Source organism: Calonectris borealis, chromosome 28 (genome assembly GCF_964195595.1).
Source record: "Calonectris borealis chromosome 28, bCalBor7.hap1.2, whole genome shotgun sequence".
Classification (NCBI taxonomy): Eukaryota; Metazoa; Chordata; class Aves; order Procellariiformes; family Procellariidae; genus Calonectris; species Calonectris borealis.
The window spans coordinates 2,040,231-2,054,110 of record NC_134339.1 but is presented as its reverse complement, the minus strand read 5'-3'; the positions used below and the strand labels follow the sequence as shown (position 1 = coordinate 2,054,110).

Genomic DNA, 13,880 nt, shown 5'->3' with positions numbered 1-13,880 from the left:
TTGCCATGTTTCTGTGAAAGTTTCTAAGCTACCAAGTTCTAAACTACCAATTTTATATGAAGTGTGAACGAAGTAGGATCTTTTCAGAGGTTCATTACTTAACAGACTGCAGGATGATCCTCACCGTTAGAGGAAAAACCATGTTCCTGACACACAAGTTTTCAGCCTTTTTACCACATTTAAGTGTTTTCCAAACCACAGAGATTCTTAATGAAATAGTTGTAAGAATATTTTAATATATTCAAAACATAACCACCAGCCCCCCAAACTTGTAGAAGGCTGCAGCAAGTTGGTAGAAAAATTCCCTGAGCTATTTTATTTGGAATTCGGCTAAACAGCATGTGAAGTTTCAGCGCAATAGCCATAAATTGACAATGCCACAAGCAAATGAAAGTTCCTGTAGTGGAAATCTCGTGGCAACTGAATTCCAGACAGTGCGACCAGCTCTGCCCGTAATAAACCACAACAAAGTCTGTAGAAGTAACAAACTAAAGGAGTTAGACAGTTGATAAGATAAGAATTCCTCTGACATTCTCACAATCATGTTGCATTTTCTTTCCAGAAGCCTTGGCTTTGGGACCATAGAGAGTGCTGGACAGGATATCCACAACAGGTGAGTCATGCAAGAGGGAAAATTGCTGTTATAAATCATGTGTTGTCTTTCGGTATCTTTTGAAAATCAGGTTATATTAGTGACAAAAGAGAGGGCACTGAATTAAATTCAGACTCAGGAGCTCTAAGAATTCAAAGCCAGATCCTCGTCAAGGGAGAACATCTTTGTATCTGGTGTAATCTAAAAACAACAGAGGATGAGTCAAGAAAACAGGAGGAGACTGCAGAAAGAAAGGGAAGGTAAGAGTTCTGACCAGGTGAGCCAAGAAACTGAAAAATGGGAATGCTCCAAGGTTGTTTAGTTTGTAGAAGAGACTGAGGCCAGAGAAGGACGTGTTGCCTGAGGAGAAGTGAAGACTTCAGTGGAGAGTATGTCGAGCAGAGGACATGCTCTGAATACTGTGTACTTTCAGCTATACTGAAGAATCATGTCCACAGTACTCCCCAAGGAGTTTGTTTCCCAGTGGAACTGGCAGTATGGCCAGTAGCAATACAGCATCATTCCCATTAAGTTTGGAGGATGCTCTCTTATAGTTTTACAATGTATATTCTGAGTTTTTTCACAACAGCACTGTGAGAAGCTGTCCAGTGGATTGGAAAGCATACATCTCTTATCAGCCCAGACCAGAATAACCTCAATGAAAACTGCCAGATAGGCACAAAATCTGCTCCTTGTTCACCAACACAAGGAGCAAAGATAGCAACCAAAAGCCAAGTACTTTTTTGCCCAGCTGCCTCCCTTGCTATTCCTACTCCTATAACTTGAAAAGTTTGAAAGAGTTAGAAAGGGGCTTCACCCACTGAGCACCCAGGAGCTATTGCCTGCTCTGACTTTCCGCTTATGTTTTTATGTGCTCTGAGTTCTCTAGAGAAGATGACTATTGCCTGTTCTATAGCAGGAGCCTTCCTATATCACACTGCTGTGGATGCCAGAGCAGACGTAGTAAAGAGAGCTAAATTTCATTAAAGTGAAAAGTCTGATTCCAACTTCGGAAGAGGTTCCTCTATCCTATGAGAGCAGCTGGTAAGTGTTTCTAGCAGGATAGTAATCTCCTGTTTTATCATGTAGGGAGCTTCCATGCACAGGATTTTACAGTACTAGAATTTCCTGGGTAGGAAATAAAATCTTTCATTCATTGAAGGCTGAAGGAAACTTGATCCCAATACCAAGACAAAGTGAAGACTGCCTATGTTCCAGGGCTTTTTGGTCTGACAGTCAAAGTTAGAGTAAGACCCTGTGACTGTACATCAAGGTTGCAAACCCATGAAGGGAAATGCAATGCACAATTTCAACAGTGTGAGCCACAGGAAAAACAACAGAACAAATGAATGAAGAATGAGGAAATATCTTTGAAGCCAAGACTCCAAACAGTCTGCTGTTGCTCAAAGGCAGAAATTTTAGGGGCAAATCTGTAGTTCAACGTAAAAGTCAAACCATACAAACAGGTGGTGCTTGAATAGGAATGTAAGACTAAAAGGATCACTCGGGTCCTTGCGTCCTGTTCTGTATATTTGGAGTACATGTCTTCTCAAAAACAATCCAAGCCATCATAACCGCACTGGGGTGGGTTGACCCTGGCTGGCCGCCACGAAGCCGCTTTGTCTCTCTCCTCCTCAACTGGACGGGTGGGAGGAAATATGATGAAAGGCTTGTGGGTCGAGATAAGGACAGGGAGATCACTTACCAGTTATCATCACGGGCAGAACAGACTTGTCTTGGGGAAATTAATTTAATTTATTGCCAATCAAATCAGAGTAGGATAACAAGAAATAAGAATAAATCTAAAACCACCTTCCTCCCCACCCCTCCCTTCTTCCTGGGCTCAACTTCATTCCTGACTTCTCTACCTCCTTCCCCCAAGTGGTGCAGGGGGATGGCAAAAGGGGGTTGTGGTCAGTTCATCACACATTGTCTCTGTCGCTTCTTCCTCCTCACACTCTTCCCCTGCTCCAGCGTGGGGTCCCACCCACGGGAGGCAGTCCTCCACGAACCTCTCCACTGTGGGTCCTTTCCATGGGGTGCAGTCCTTCAGGAACGGACTGCTCCAGTGTGGGTCTCCTGCGGGGGCCACAGGTCCTGCCAGAAGACCTGCTCCAGCATGGGCTCGTCTCCATGGGGTCACAGCCTTCTTTGGGCACATCCACCTGCTCCAGCATGGGGTCCTGCATGGGCTGCAGGGTGAATATCTGTTCCACCATGGACTTCCATGGGCTGCAGGAGAACAGCCTGCATCTCCATGGTTTTCACCACGGGCTGCACGGGAATCTCTGCTCTGGCGCCTGGAGCACCTCCTTCCCCTCCTTCTTCACTGACCTTGGAGTCTGCAGGGCTGTTTCTCTCACATATTGTCACTCCTTTCTCCCAGCTGCTGTTGCACAACACTTTTTACCCTTTCTTAAATATGTTATCACAGAGGCACTATCACCGTCGCTGATGGGCTCAGCTTTGGCCAGCAGCACGTCCGTCTTGGAGCTGTCTGGAACTGGTTCTGTCAGACATGGAGCAGCTTCTAGCATCTTCTCACAGAAGCCACCCCTGCAGCCCCCCCCGCTATCAAAACCTTGCCACCTAAACCCAATACACGCACCTTCCAACATCTGTAACTAACAGAAAAGACCAAAACCAGAGTTTGTAATGTCCAACTGGCAAAGAGCAAGAAAGGTCAAGGACAAAGTTGTGTATTAGGAGGAGCAAAGAATGTATTAAATACAATTTCTACTAAACAGACCATGCCCTGTTCTACAGACGATGACAAAAGAAATGCCAATTCTCCCAAATAATCTTATCTTTGGGGGGAAAAAAAATCCCTTCTGACCCAGAACTCCTGTTTGGATAACCTTCAGAATGTGAACAGCACATACAGCCTGGGAGATGTTAATATCCCCCCTGGTAGCACCAGTGCATCCAGCTGTGCTTCCTCTTGTGCTACAAAGGAAAACAAACTAAAATCTATGAAGGCCATAAATCAACACTTTGGGTAGAGAAAACCCAAATAAATTGGTATTTGGGAGTACCATACTCCATGATTCTTTCAAAATCCTCGTGGGAAAGCCCGTTTAGTCATAGTAATTCTTTTTTATCAAATAGGTTCAGGTTTAAGGAGACCATATAGTGCCACAACAGTGATAAATTACTTGTTAAATAGCACATATCTTGCTGAGTGGGTCTAAGCTTTTAGTTTTCGAGCGGTAAAACCAACCCCAGAAAAATTACCCAGAAGAATGCAGATTACTGTTAGAATCATAGAATCATAGAATCAATAAGGTTGGAAAAGACCTCTAAGATCATCGAGTCCAACCGTCAACCCAACACCAGCATGCCCACTACACCATGTCCCTAAGCGCCTCATCTATACGTCTTTTAAATACCTCCAGGGATGGTGACTCAACCACTTCCCTGGGCAGCCTGTTCCAAGGCCTGACCACTCTTTCAGTAAAGAAATTTCTCCTAATGTCCAATCTAAACCTCCCCTGGCGCAACTTGAGGCCATTCCCTCTCGTCCCATCGCTGTTACTTGGGAGAAGAGACCAACCCCCACCTCGCTACAACCTCCTTTCAGGTAGTTGTAGAGCGCGATGAGGTCTCCCCTCAGCCTCCTCTTCTCCAGGCTGAACACCCGCAGTTCCCTCAGCCGCTCCCCATCAGACTTGTGCTCCAGGCCCTTCACCAGCTTCGTTGCCCTCCTCTGGACACGCTCCAGCACCTCCATGTCCTTCTTGTCGTGAGGGGCCCAAAACAACACCGTATTCGAGGTGCGGCCTCACCAGTGCCGAGTACAGGGGCACGATCACCTCCCTACTCCTGCTGGCCACACTATTTCTGATACAGGCCAGGATGCCATTGGCCTTCTTGGCCACCTGGGCACACTGCCGGCTCATGTTCAGCCGGCTGTCAATCAGCACAGTCCTTTTCCTCCGGGCACTTTCCAGCCACTCTTCCCCAAGCCTGTAGCGTTGCTGGGGTTGTTGTGGCCCAAGTGCAGGACCCGGCACTTGGCCTTGTTGAACCTCATACATTGGCCTCGGCCCATCGATCCAGCCTGTCCAGGTCCCTCTGCAGAGCCTTCCTGCCCTCCAGCAGATCAACACTCCTGCCCAGCTTGGTGTCATCTGCAAACTGACTGAGGGAGCACTCGATCCCCTCGTCCAGATCGTTGATAAAGAGATTGAACAGGACCAGCCCCAAAACTGAGCCCTGGGGAACACCATACTGGGATTGCACTTTCCCCCATTATTTTGATTAAACTGAAAAATCTGTGATAAAGTACAAGGTGTCTGAAGCATCTCCTTGAATCCTAAAAAGGGAATGATTTATTCAGCTACTACTTACCTATTTCACCATAGTGAAATGTTTTACATAGTTTTTAAAGCTCTATACTGACTGCTCAGGAACCTGCACAGTGCTGAAGAAATCCTAAAAATATTCAGGATCTTCCCAATGGTTCCCTAAATGTTCCACATAGTGCAGCAAAGTGAGGTTTCCCCTGCTACTTGCTTTTGCCTCAGCACAGATGACATTTAGTAAGTAACCACATTGTTCAATTGAAGTATTTCCCCTTGAAGCTGCAAGAACCAGTTTTTTTGGTTTGGTTGTCCGATATTCTTTTGCCTAGGAAAGAGTCTTCACTTCCAGCCCTTGCTCTACTTTATCTGATGGGTATTTCACTGTCTCTCCCTCTCTCACAGCCTCTCCAACCCTCCCTGTTCTGGTACTACCTGTTGGAGCTCTCCTTCTACTGGTCACTGGTCTTCACCCTGCCCTTTGATGTGAAGAGGAAGGTGAGTGGCAGCCTCAGGGAAGAATCAAGCACAAACAGGACTTAAGCTGAACACTCAGGAGACTGATCTTCAAAAGCACCTGTATAGTGCTAGTCTGAGGTTTTGGTCCTGTCCTTGCTCATTCCCAGGAATTTCCATTCCCAGTTAATGGCTTTCCTCTCCTCTGGGAAGTGGAGAACACAAACCCTGACACAGAAAGGTACAAAATACTGCAGAGTTCTCAGTCCAAACTTAAAATCCAAACTTAAAAATTGCTCTTCTGGGACTCTTCTAGGCTGCACTGATCGTAGGGACAGGAAAAGAGATGATTCTCTGCCAGTTAAGCTGCATGTGTTCCTAGGTGCCAGTGCCCCGACAGGCGGGGTGGTGCGTGGTTCCATAGGCATACACGTGCATTGAGGCTGCGCATATATCCCTATAAGTAAAGGGTGATTGTGACTCTCCATCAGGGAGCCTGGGGGTATGAGATGATTGTGCAAACAGGTAGGCATGTACAGAGGCACAGAGCAGAGATAGATATGGGCACTGCTTTGTGACAGAAAGGAAGCTCTCTATGTTGAATTTGTCTGTACTGAATCATTGGCTCTTACTCTTCTGTCTTCTGATTTGCACCATCATTGGACCATGACTGGTGGAGGGAGTTTTCTCTCTTTGTTGTGAGATCCTCAGTTTACACCATAAACTCTTCATTCCTGGGTCTCTTGGTTACCTACATTTCTAGAATGTGTTTGGTAAAAGAGTTATACGGGTCAGACCTTATAGTGGGAGGTTTCTTAGTCATTGGTTAGAGAGATTTCATTGCTACCTGCAGGAGGCATGCGTTAACCAGGGCAGAAGGTACGTTATGTATTTTTTTCTATGCTGTCCCCTTTCTCTTCAGGACTTCAAGGAGCAAATAGTCCATCATGCTGCAACCATATTCCTGATCAGTTTCTCATACTGTGCCAATTACATCCGCATTGGGACACTGGTGATGGTGATTCATGATGCTTCTGATTGCTTCCTAGAGGTGAGCTCCACAACTTATATGCTAGGCAAAGCCTGGTTAGCAATGGTGCTCTTCAGCCAAAGGGTATCTTTTGATCTAGCACAGTACAGGCCAAGCATTATGGTGTTTCACAGATAACTCAGTATTGATCTCCTGACCCAGCCTAGGGTGCCCCGCAGAGAGCCAGGAAGAGGCATGATGACCTGCATGCAGATTGTATCGTATCTGGCACGTTAGCCTCCTGGAGTATGTGCAGATGCACTGTCTTGGCCTGCTGTTTTATTGTTCTTTCTCTTTCCAGCCAACTAAGATATTCAATTACATGAAGTGGAAAAAAACTTGTGACAGCCTCTTTATGATCTTCTCAGCTGTTTTCCTCATCAGCCGCCTGGTCATTTTCCCCTACACGTGAGTCTGCTGCAGTCAAGGGAAATGGAAAAACTGCCTTCTGAGAGACAGGATAATTCAGCTGGGTGCTGAATCTTTTGCTGCAGCCTTTGCTTTTCAATCCTTGAGCGTATGTCCCTGCCCTTTGCATAGGCTACAGTGCCACATGGCTGTTGCACCTGCCTTGGGGTAAACTAGGGTGGTCTGCCTTGGAGTTCATAGAGTAGTCTTAAAGTCCTGAAGTGTACTGCAGAGGAGGAGTCCCCGGCCTGTGGCTCTACTCTGCTTATTTCTGGTGGGGAACTGAGAGTTGGCTCACATGTGTTATATGTAAGAAAGAGGTGACTGACCTGAAACTTCCTCTGTGACTAGAGCTTTCTAGTCACAGAGCTTAATTATGGCCCTACTAACAACACGCTTTCCCTCCACTGCAATTCTCTCTCTCTTGCAGAGTGCTCTATAACACCTACTATTACTCCATGGAGATATTCCAACCCTTCTTTGGATACTACTTCATGAACGCTCTCCTGATAATTCTGCAGCTGCTCCATGTCTTCTGGTCCTGCCTAATTATTCACATGGTCTACAAGTTCATCCTCCAGGGCACGGTATGGATCAGTTTGTAGTCACCTGTACATCACATGGGGAGGGAGGGTCCACCTAGACTGCTTGGGAGCACAGGGGTTCATCCGGGATGGATTCCTCCTTGCCCTAGTGAAATTATACATGTACATTCCTATCAGTGAGATGAAAGGAACACTCAATATTATTGGGAAAGTTGACCAAAAAAAAGTAAAATTTTTATGAGTCACTACAATATTGGGTCCACTTCTGATGCTTGTATTCAAGAAAAATGTGGATTGGACTCCAAGGGAGATTTCCGTGAACAAAGACAGTGACATCTGAGGAAGGATCCCAACACTTGGTGCAGTATGATTTGCATTTGTAACAAAACTAAGAAATCAAGGCAGGGAAAGTTGTCATGATTGGTGAGACCAGTGCAAAAGTGCTTCCCTTGTAGTACAGGATTTTTAATTACAGCGTTACTGAGATCACAGAATCATAGAATGGCTGAGGTTGGAAGGTACCTCTGAAAGTCTTGTCCGTATTCCCTGGCTCAAGCAAGGTCACCTAGAGCTGATTTCTCAAGACTCTGTCCAGATAGCTTTTTTGAGTATCTCCAAGGACGGAGACTCCACAACCTCTCTGGGCACCCTGTGCCAGTGCTTGGTCACCCTCTCAGTAAAAAAGTGTTTCCTGATGTTCGGAGGGAGCCTCCTGTGTTTCAGTTTGTGCCCATTGCCTCTTGTCCTGTCACTGGGCACTACTGAGAAGAGCCTGGCTCTGTCTTCTTTACACCCTCCCTTCAGTTAATATACATTGATAACATCCCCCTGAGCCTTCCCTTCTCCAGGCTGAACAGTCCCAACTCTCTCAGCCTTTCCTTATATGTGAGGTGCTCCAGTCCCTTTATCATCTTTGCAGTCCTTCGCTGGACTCTCTCCAGTATGTCCATGTCGCTCTTGTACTGAGGAGCCCAGAACTGGACACAGCACTCCAGGTGTGGCCTCACCAATGCTGAGTAGAGGGGAAGGATCACCTCCCTCGACCTGTTGGCAACACTCCTAATGCAGGCCAGGAAGGACAAGGGCACATTGCTGACTGATGTTCAGCTTGGTGTCTTCTGGGGACCTCCAGGTTTTTCTTAGGAAAGCTGGTCAGCCCCCAGCTAGGGGGTTGTTCCTCCCCAGATGCAGGGCTTCACACGTCCCCTTGTTGAACTTCACAAGGTTCCTGTCAGCCCATTTCTCCAGCCTGTCAAGGTCCCCCTGGATGGCAGCACAATCCTCTGGCATATGAGCCACTCCTCCCAGTTTTGTGTCTTCAGCAAACTTGCTTAGGGTACACTCTGCCTCATCATCCAGATCATTAACACATGTTTCGTATGGTTTGTCTTACAGTGCTGTAGATGTCTACAGAGTAGATATTTCTGTCTAAACTGTGTGGACTCTTTTCGTAGCAGTAGAGGTAAACAGGCATACCCAAAGCGTAATCCATTCAAGATTGCACCCAGGTAGTGCTGTTCATCTCTATCAGTCATAGAGCAACCCTAGATGAATGTCTGAGATGCAGCTGTATAAACTTAAGTGAAATGCATCCCACTCTTTCTGACGATAGCCTGTGATATTTGCTGTGAGACCAAACTGCTGCTCAGCATGAAATTCTTCCCAAAAATCAAAGAAGTTAGGCATTAGATTGGCCACATGCCAAGGACACAGGCCAGGAGTAACAAGTCAGTGCCTTGTGGGAGTAGTCCAGGATGAATTGTTTTATTAGTATCCAACTGGGGAATTCTGTCTTATGGGAACTGAGAACAAGCATTAAAGGCTCATCTTCATCCATATTGTCCCCATTTTCTTTATCTGCCTTCCCTAAGGTAGCACAGAGCAAATTACTTGCAAATTAGGAAACAGAAACTTCACACAGGGCAGAAAATGAAGATGCAACTGAAGACACCCTTTTATTGTTTTCCTAATTCTACTGTGGGCTGAATTACCATTGCAGTTATTACAGTGTAAAATGATGAGGTAATAAATAGCTTTATTAGAAAGAAATGAACCATCAGGAAGAAAAATACTGAAGCATATCCAGAATTTTTCCTATTTGATCTAAAAATCATCTGCCACATTTGATGCAAAAATATATTTGAGAGCTTTCCATATTGAGCAGTGAACAGCAAAGAAAAATCGTCCTAAACAGGTGTTTCAATGATGATATTTAGTAGCCCAAAGCAGTATCAGCAAGAATATAGGCCATTCTCCCCTTTTTGAGAGCCGCTGAATCCTCGCTCCAGTCAGAAGTTCACATTCTTCTCATGGGCTTTTCTGATCTCCACAGTTTTCCTCTCTGGCGACAGGATTATCTGCACCACCACCTCACGTGGTGTCCCTTAATCCCCAGTAATTAGAACTCAGCCTAGATCCTGAAGTACAAGTTTCATTCCTTCATACAGGCAACCTGAGATGCATCGTTGCAATTCATGCAGCTATATAGTTCCTTTGTGAATCTTGCTAGGTTTAAGGCCTCAGCCACATTCTATGGCCGTGAATGGATAAACTTAGGAATATTGATTACTATTTGTCCTTATGCTGCAGATCAAGACTCCTGCATAGTTCCTGAACTGCCAATTCCAGAATGATATGAGGTCCAGGTTGTTCACAGAAGATAGCATCTCCTACCCATATTCTCCTTGGAGACAGTTTGAATTCAGTGCAAGTTTAGATTCTTATAAATCCTGTCTGCATTTGGGTGTGGTGATCTCTAGAAAGAGCATCAGACTAAATAGACTTCTTAATATGATCCAAGAGATATCCAAGAGTAAATGGAGACTACAGGTGTCCATGCACCAACTGACACGCCCCTGAGCAGTTTCCAAAGCTCAGGGTACAGAAGGGATTTGCTGCTTTCGCACAGAGCACTCTTTCCAATAAGGAGTGTGACACTGTGAATTTGTCCCCAATTTTGGCATCTTGTATTGCAGAGTAGAAACAGTCTGGGAAGCCACCAAGTGCTAGGCTGCTTTTTCTAAACTGTCATTTTATCACATTGTATCTTTTTTGTCTTCCTTTTAAAACAATGAATTAAACATTTACGAAAGTGGATTACAGATCCCTTAGTCAATAGCAAGAGGAAAAACCTGAACATAAAACTGAATGTAATCAGAGTTGAGTGGCTTTGCATTGAGCTATTGGTTTGTATGAAAGCGTATGCTTTCAAACTGTCCAAAGCAGTGTGCTCAACCTGCAGCCACCAGGCCAAGTGTGGTCAGAAGCTATGTCCTTGTCCCTTTTGGAAAATGTAAAAGAGCTTGATTAACTGCCTCCCCGCATCCTTCTTCCACGTGCTAATGCCCAAAGCAGCAATGTGGATCTCCTCAGTCTTACACAGTTGTCCTCGGTCCTGGGCATCAGTGGTTTGGTGCTGCTTCTCAACCTGTACAGTAATTCCTAATGTTTATCAGGATCACAGCTAGGATTCCACTGAGGCTGAAATCAAAGAGACAGAGAGAATCTATTTCCAAAGGTGATGTAAAAGCTGAAAGGACATGGTAGAACTGTGTGCCAAAGGCAAGTGGCTGAAGTAGCAGATGAATGTTTGGCCTGTGGCTCAGCTAGCACTGCTTCTTGTGCAGAATTCTATTTGTATTGCTTCTCATTTACGTTTTTCTGTAGATGGAAAAGGACATGAGAAGTGACACAGAAGAAAGTGACAAGGATGAAGAAAGAGAAAAGATTAGGGAAAAGGAGAAAAATGGGATCACATATTTCAGCAACGTCACAAGCAACAATTATATCCAGAGGAATGGATCTGAGCCACTGAACAACAGAACCCGTCTCACCAATGGCCATGTCAAGGAAAGATAGCTACTGTTCACGTCCTTCTGATCTGGTCTTTAATGAATCCAGTCCACTGTCTTTAGAAACAGTTTTGCTCGTTGTGTAGATAAAACGGAGTGCAATTGCAGTATCATAGCTGAATTCCTGCTTCCTGTAAACAGAAGTGTTTATAGTCAGTGATATTTGGAGGAAGGTTTTGGTCTTTCTTCAATAAAAGCTTACTATAGGTTGTAGCCTTGAAGCAGATAGAAAGGGATCAAAATGATTTAACTTGTATTAGACTGTACGATAGTTGTTGTTAAATGTGTTAATCATGAAAAATACTTTAAAAAACAGGTGGATAAACTCGGGCAACGTCAAGTCTTAACCACCTAGTGCTGTTTGGTAGGAATCTGTTTAGCCTCGATCAGTCTCTGGGGGCCCTGGCCCATTGCCACTAATTATTATGGCTAACAAGTAAGAGTGAGACTAAATCTTAACATGGGGACACCTCTTTGGGAAGACAGGTGCCCCATACACACTCAGAAAATTGAAACTGAGCATAGTGGAATGAAAGCTTTGGAAAGACATAGGAGAAAACATTTTCTTCTCAAAGGAAATGCTGCTGTGTGCCATATGACCAGTTTTGTAATGGTATGGCTCTCAGTCCCTTCTGTTGTCAGCATTATTGTCACAAAGGTGGGAACTCCAAAACCCAGATTGGAGAGAGTACCCACCCAAATCATAGTTGGCAGAGCTGGAAAATCCAGACAGCTGTGTCTCAACTGTGTCAGGTAATCCTTTAAACCTGTCTTGGAAGGAAATGCAGTCAGAAGAAGGGAGGTGACAAGAAACTAGATAATCTAGAAGACAACACTGATTAAGTGCTCATGTTTTCACCTAATGTGATTGGCACAGTGGGAAATGTTTACAGAGTCAGCTTGTGGCCAGAAGGGAATGCATTTCCCCTATCCTCAGAGGAAAAGGATCCAGAGAAGATCTGCTGAACCTTATGGAATAATGCTTTAACATAGCCTTCTAACTCTAGGGCCTTTGCCTAGATATATCAAGAATAGCAATAGTTTAAAGCAGTAGTCCATGAAGTCATGATGCAGTTCTGATTCAACTTGTTTAGATGTCCTGTATCTTATATCCTGTGTAGTCTTAGACTTTGGATTCTGTAATCCCTTAAAAGAGTTAAATTAGTATGACATGAATTTTATAGATCAATTAATCTATGAAACCAAAGTATTAACAGATTCACTGTAATGAGGGCAGGCACTTAGACTGCCAAGGCCATGCAGACACTTCCCCATATGTGCCCAGTAAGGGCCAGTGCTGCCTCGGGGGAACATGGACCAAGGAAATGCCTGATTTGAGGAGGTGGTGCACATGTTTAAAATTAAAAGGAAGTGACAGCATAGAAGGGCAAGAGAGTTTTCAGCAATCCACTCAGTTCATCTGAGATGTGACTGAGAGAGCTGTGTTCTGAGCTTGTATATGCTCATCTTAGGTTTCAGTCAAAATACATTAGATAATTTCAGAGGGGAAAAAGTGGTTCCAGCGCGGGTGATTCCAGGGCAGTAACATGCTCTGGGAGGAAAGCATCTGTTCCTGCATTGTCATTTAAATTTGTATTTGCTGAAGGTAGCTTGTCTCTGAAACCTTGAGCTAATTTGAAGTTCAAAATACATGTTCTGTATGCTGTCATGTTTCTTTAATCTGAGTATACAAGCTTGCCATTCCTCTGCAGGTGATGTGTTCAGGCGGGATGGTTATATATCATTTTCTACTACTGAATGTAAACGTTCTTTATAAATTACTTTTGAAAGGTTTGATTGTCTGGGCTCTTTTCTACTTCCTTAACTAGCAGGAGGTAACCTGGCTAGTTGCACCTTATAGGTGGATGTGTGATGAGGGAGACACGTATGGGTGCCATTGCCAAGGTCGATAAACATGCAGCATGCATGGAGAGGATGTTGCATACCCAGGACATGCAGCCATACTGGGCCATGCCAGTAGAGAACTGCAGCTGCCCGATTTGTCTCCTACTAGGTAAAGCTGCATTTGACCCTGGAACAAGGGACACTTCGGAGCACCCCTACACTGGACCTAGGGGCGGGCCAGGTTATTTGGTACTGCCAGGGCAGTAGCAAGTCCAGAATTGCAGCACTGGGGAGATGCTTTGGACTTGCAAGGATAGGAGGAGAGAAATTAATGTCTATTCTTTTTCATGAGGTTTTAGAAGCCTAGGAAAGATCCCTGTTGTAAAATCACACCACCTCTCACCTGAGGAACAGAATGCTTCCCAGAGACTGCACAATGCACTGTGGAGCCAGTGCAGACATACGTTAATACCTGCTGAATTTTATCCTCAGGGCTTTGCTGTCCCCCTGAAGACTGAGATAAGCTCATTAGGAGGCAAATCTGGTTCTTGTGAAAGGATGCTACTGAGTGCTGCTTTTATGACAGCGGTGAGTCACTGGGGCGGATCATCTGCTGAATTTGTTTTCTTGCCATCAAGTTGCTAAGGCTTAAAGCAGCTGTGTGTAATCAGCTTCTTCCCCACATTGCTCCACCTTCTCTCTTTACATCTGCTCCAGTGTTGGGAAGCTTGTGAGTGCTGTGATAGTATTTATGAATTTAGTGTATCAACTCCCTCCACCCCCTCCATACTAGGGCCATCGCAGCCCCCAACACAGAGAAGCTGTTGTAGAAAACCTGCAGAAAGACTGTCA

The 13,880-nt window shown here is 44.9% G+C and overlaps 1 protein-coding gene across 1 annotated transcript in view; it reads left to right on the top strand.

The window, feature by feature from the left end:
* The window catches only part of CERS4 (ceramide synthase 4), a 46,478-nt gene extending 33,501 nt beyond the window's left edge, over positions 1-12,977 (top strand). Inside the window, exons 7-12 of the mRNA XM_075175195.1 lie at positions 563-613; positions 5,299-5,391; positions 6,272-6,400; positions 6,681-6,787; positions 7,218-7,374; positions 10,999-12,977. Of these exons, the coding sequence (XP_075031296.1) occupies positions 563-613; positions 5,299-5,391; positions 6,272-6,400; positions 6,681-6,787; positions 7,218-7,374; positions 10,999-11,190 (729 nt within the window). The 3' untranslated portion in view covers positions 11,191-12,977. The remainder of the gene's footprint in view (positions 1-562; positions 614-5,298; positions 5,392-6,271; positions 6,401-6,680; positions 6,788-7,217; positions 7,375-10,998) is intronic.
* The last annotated feature ends 903 nt before the right edge of the window (positions 12,978-13,880 follow it).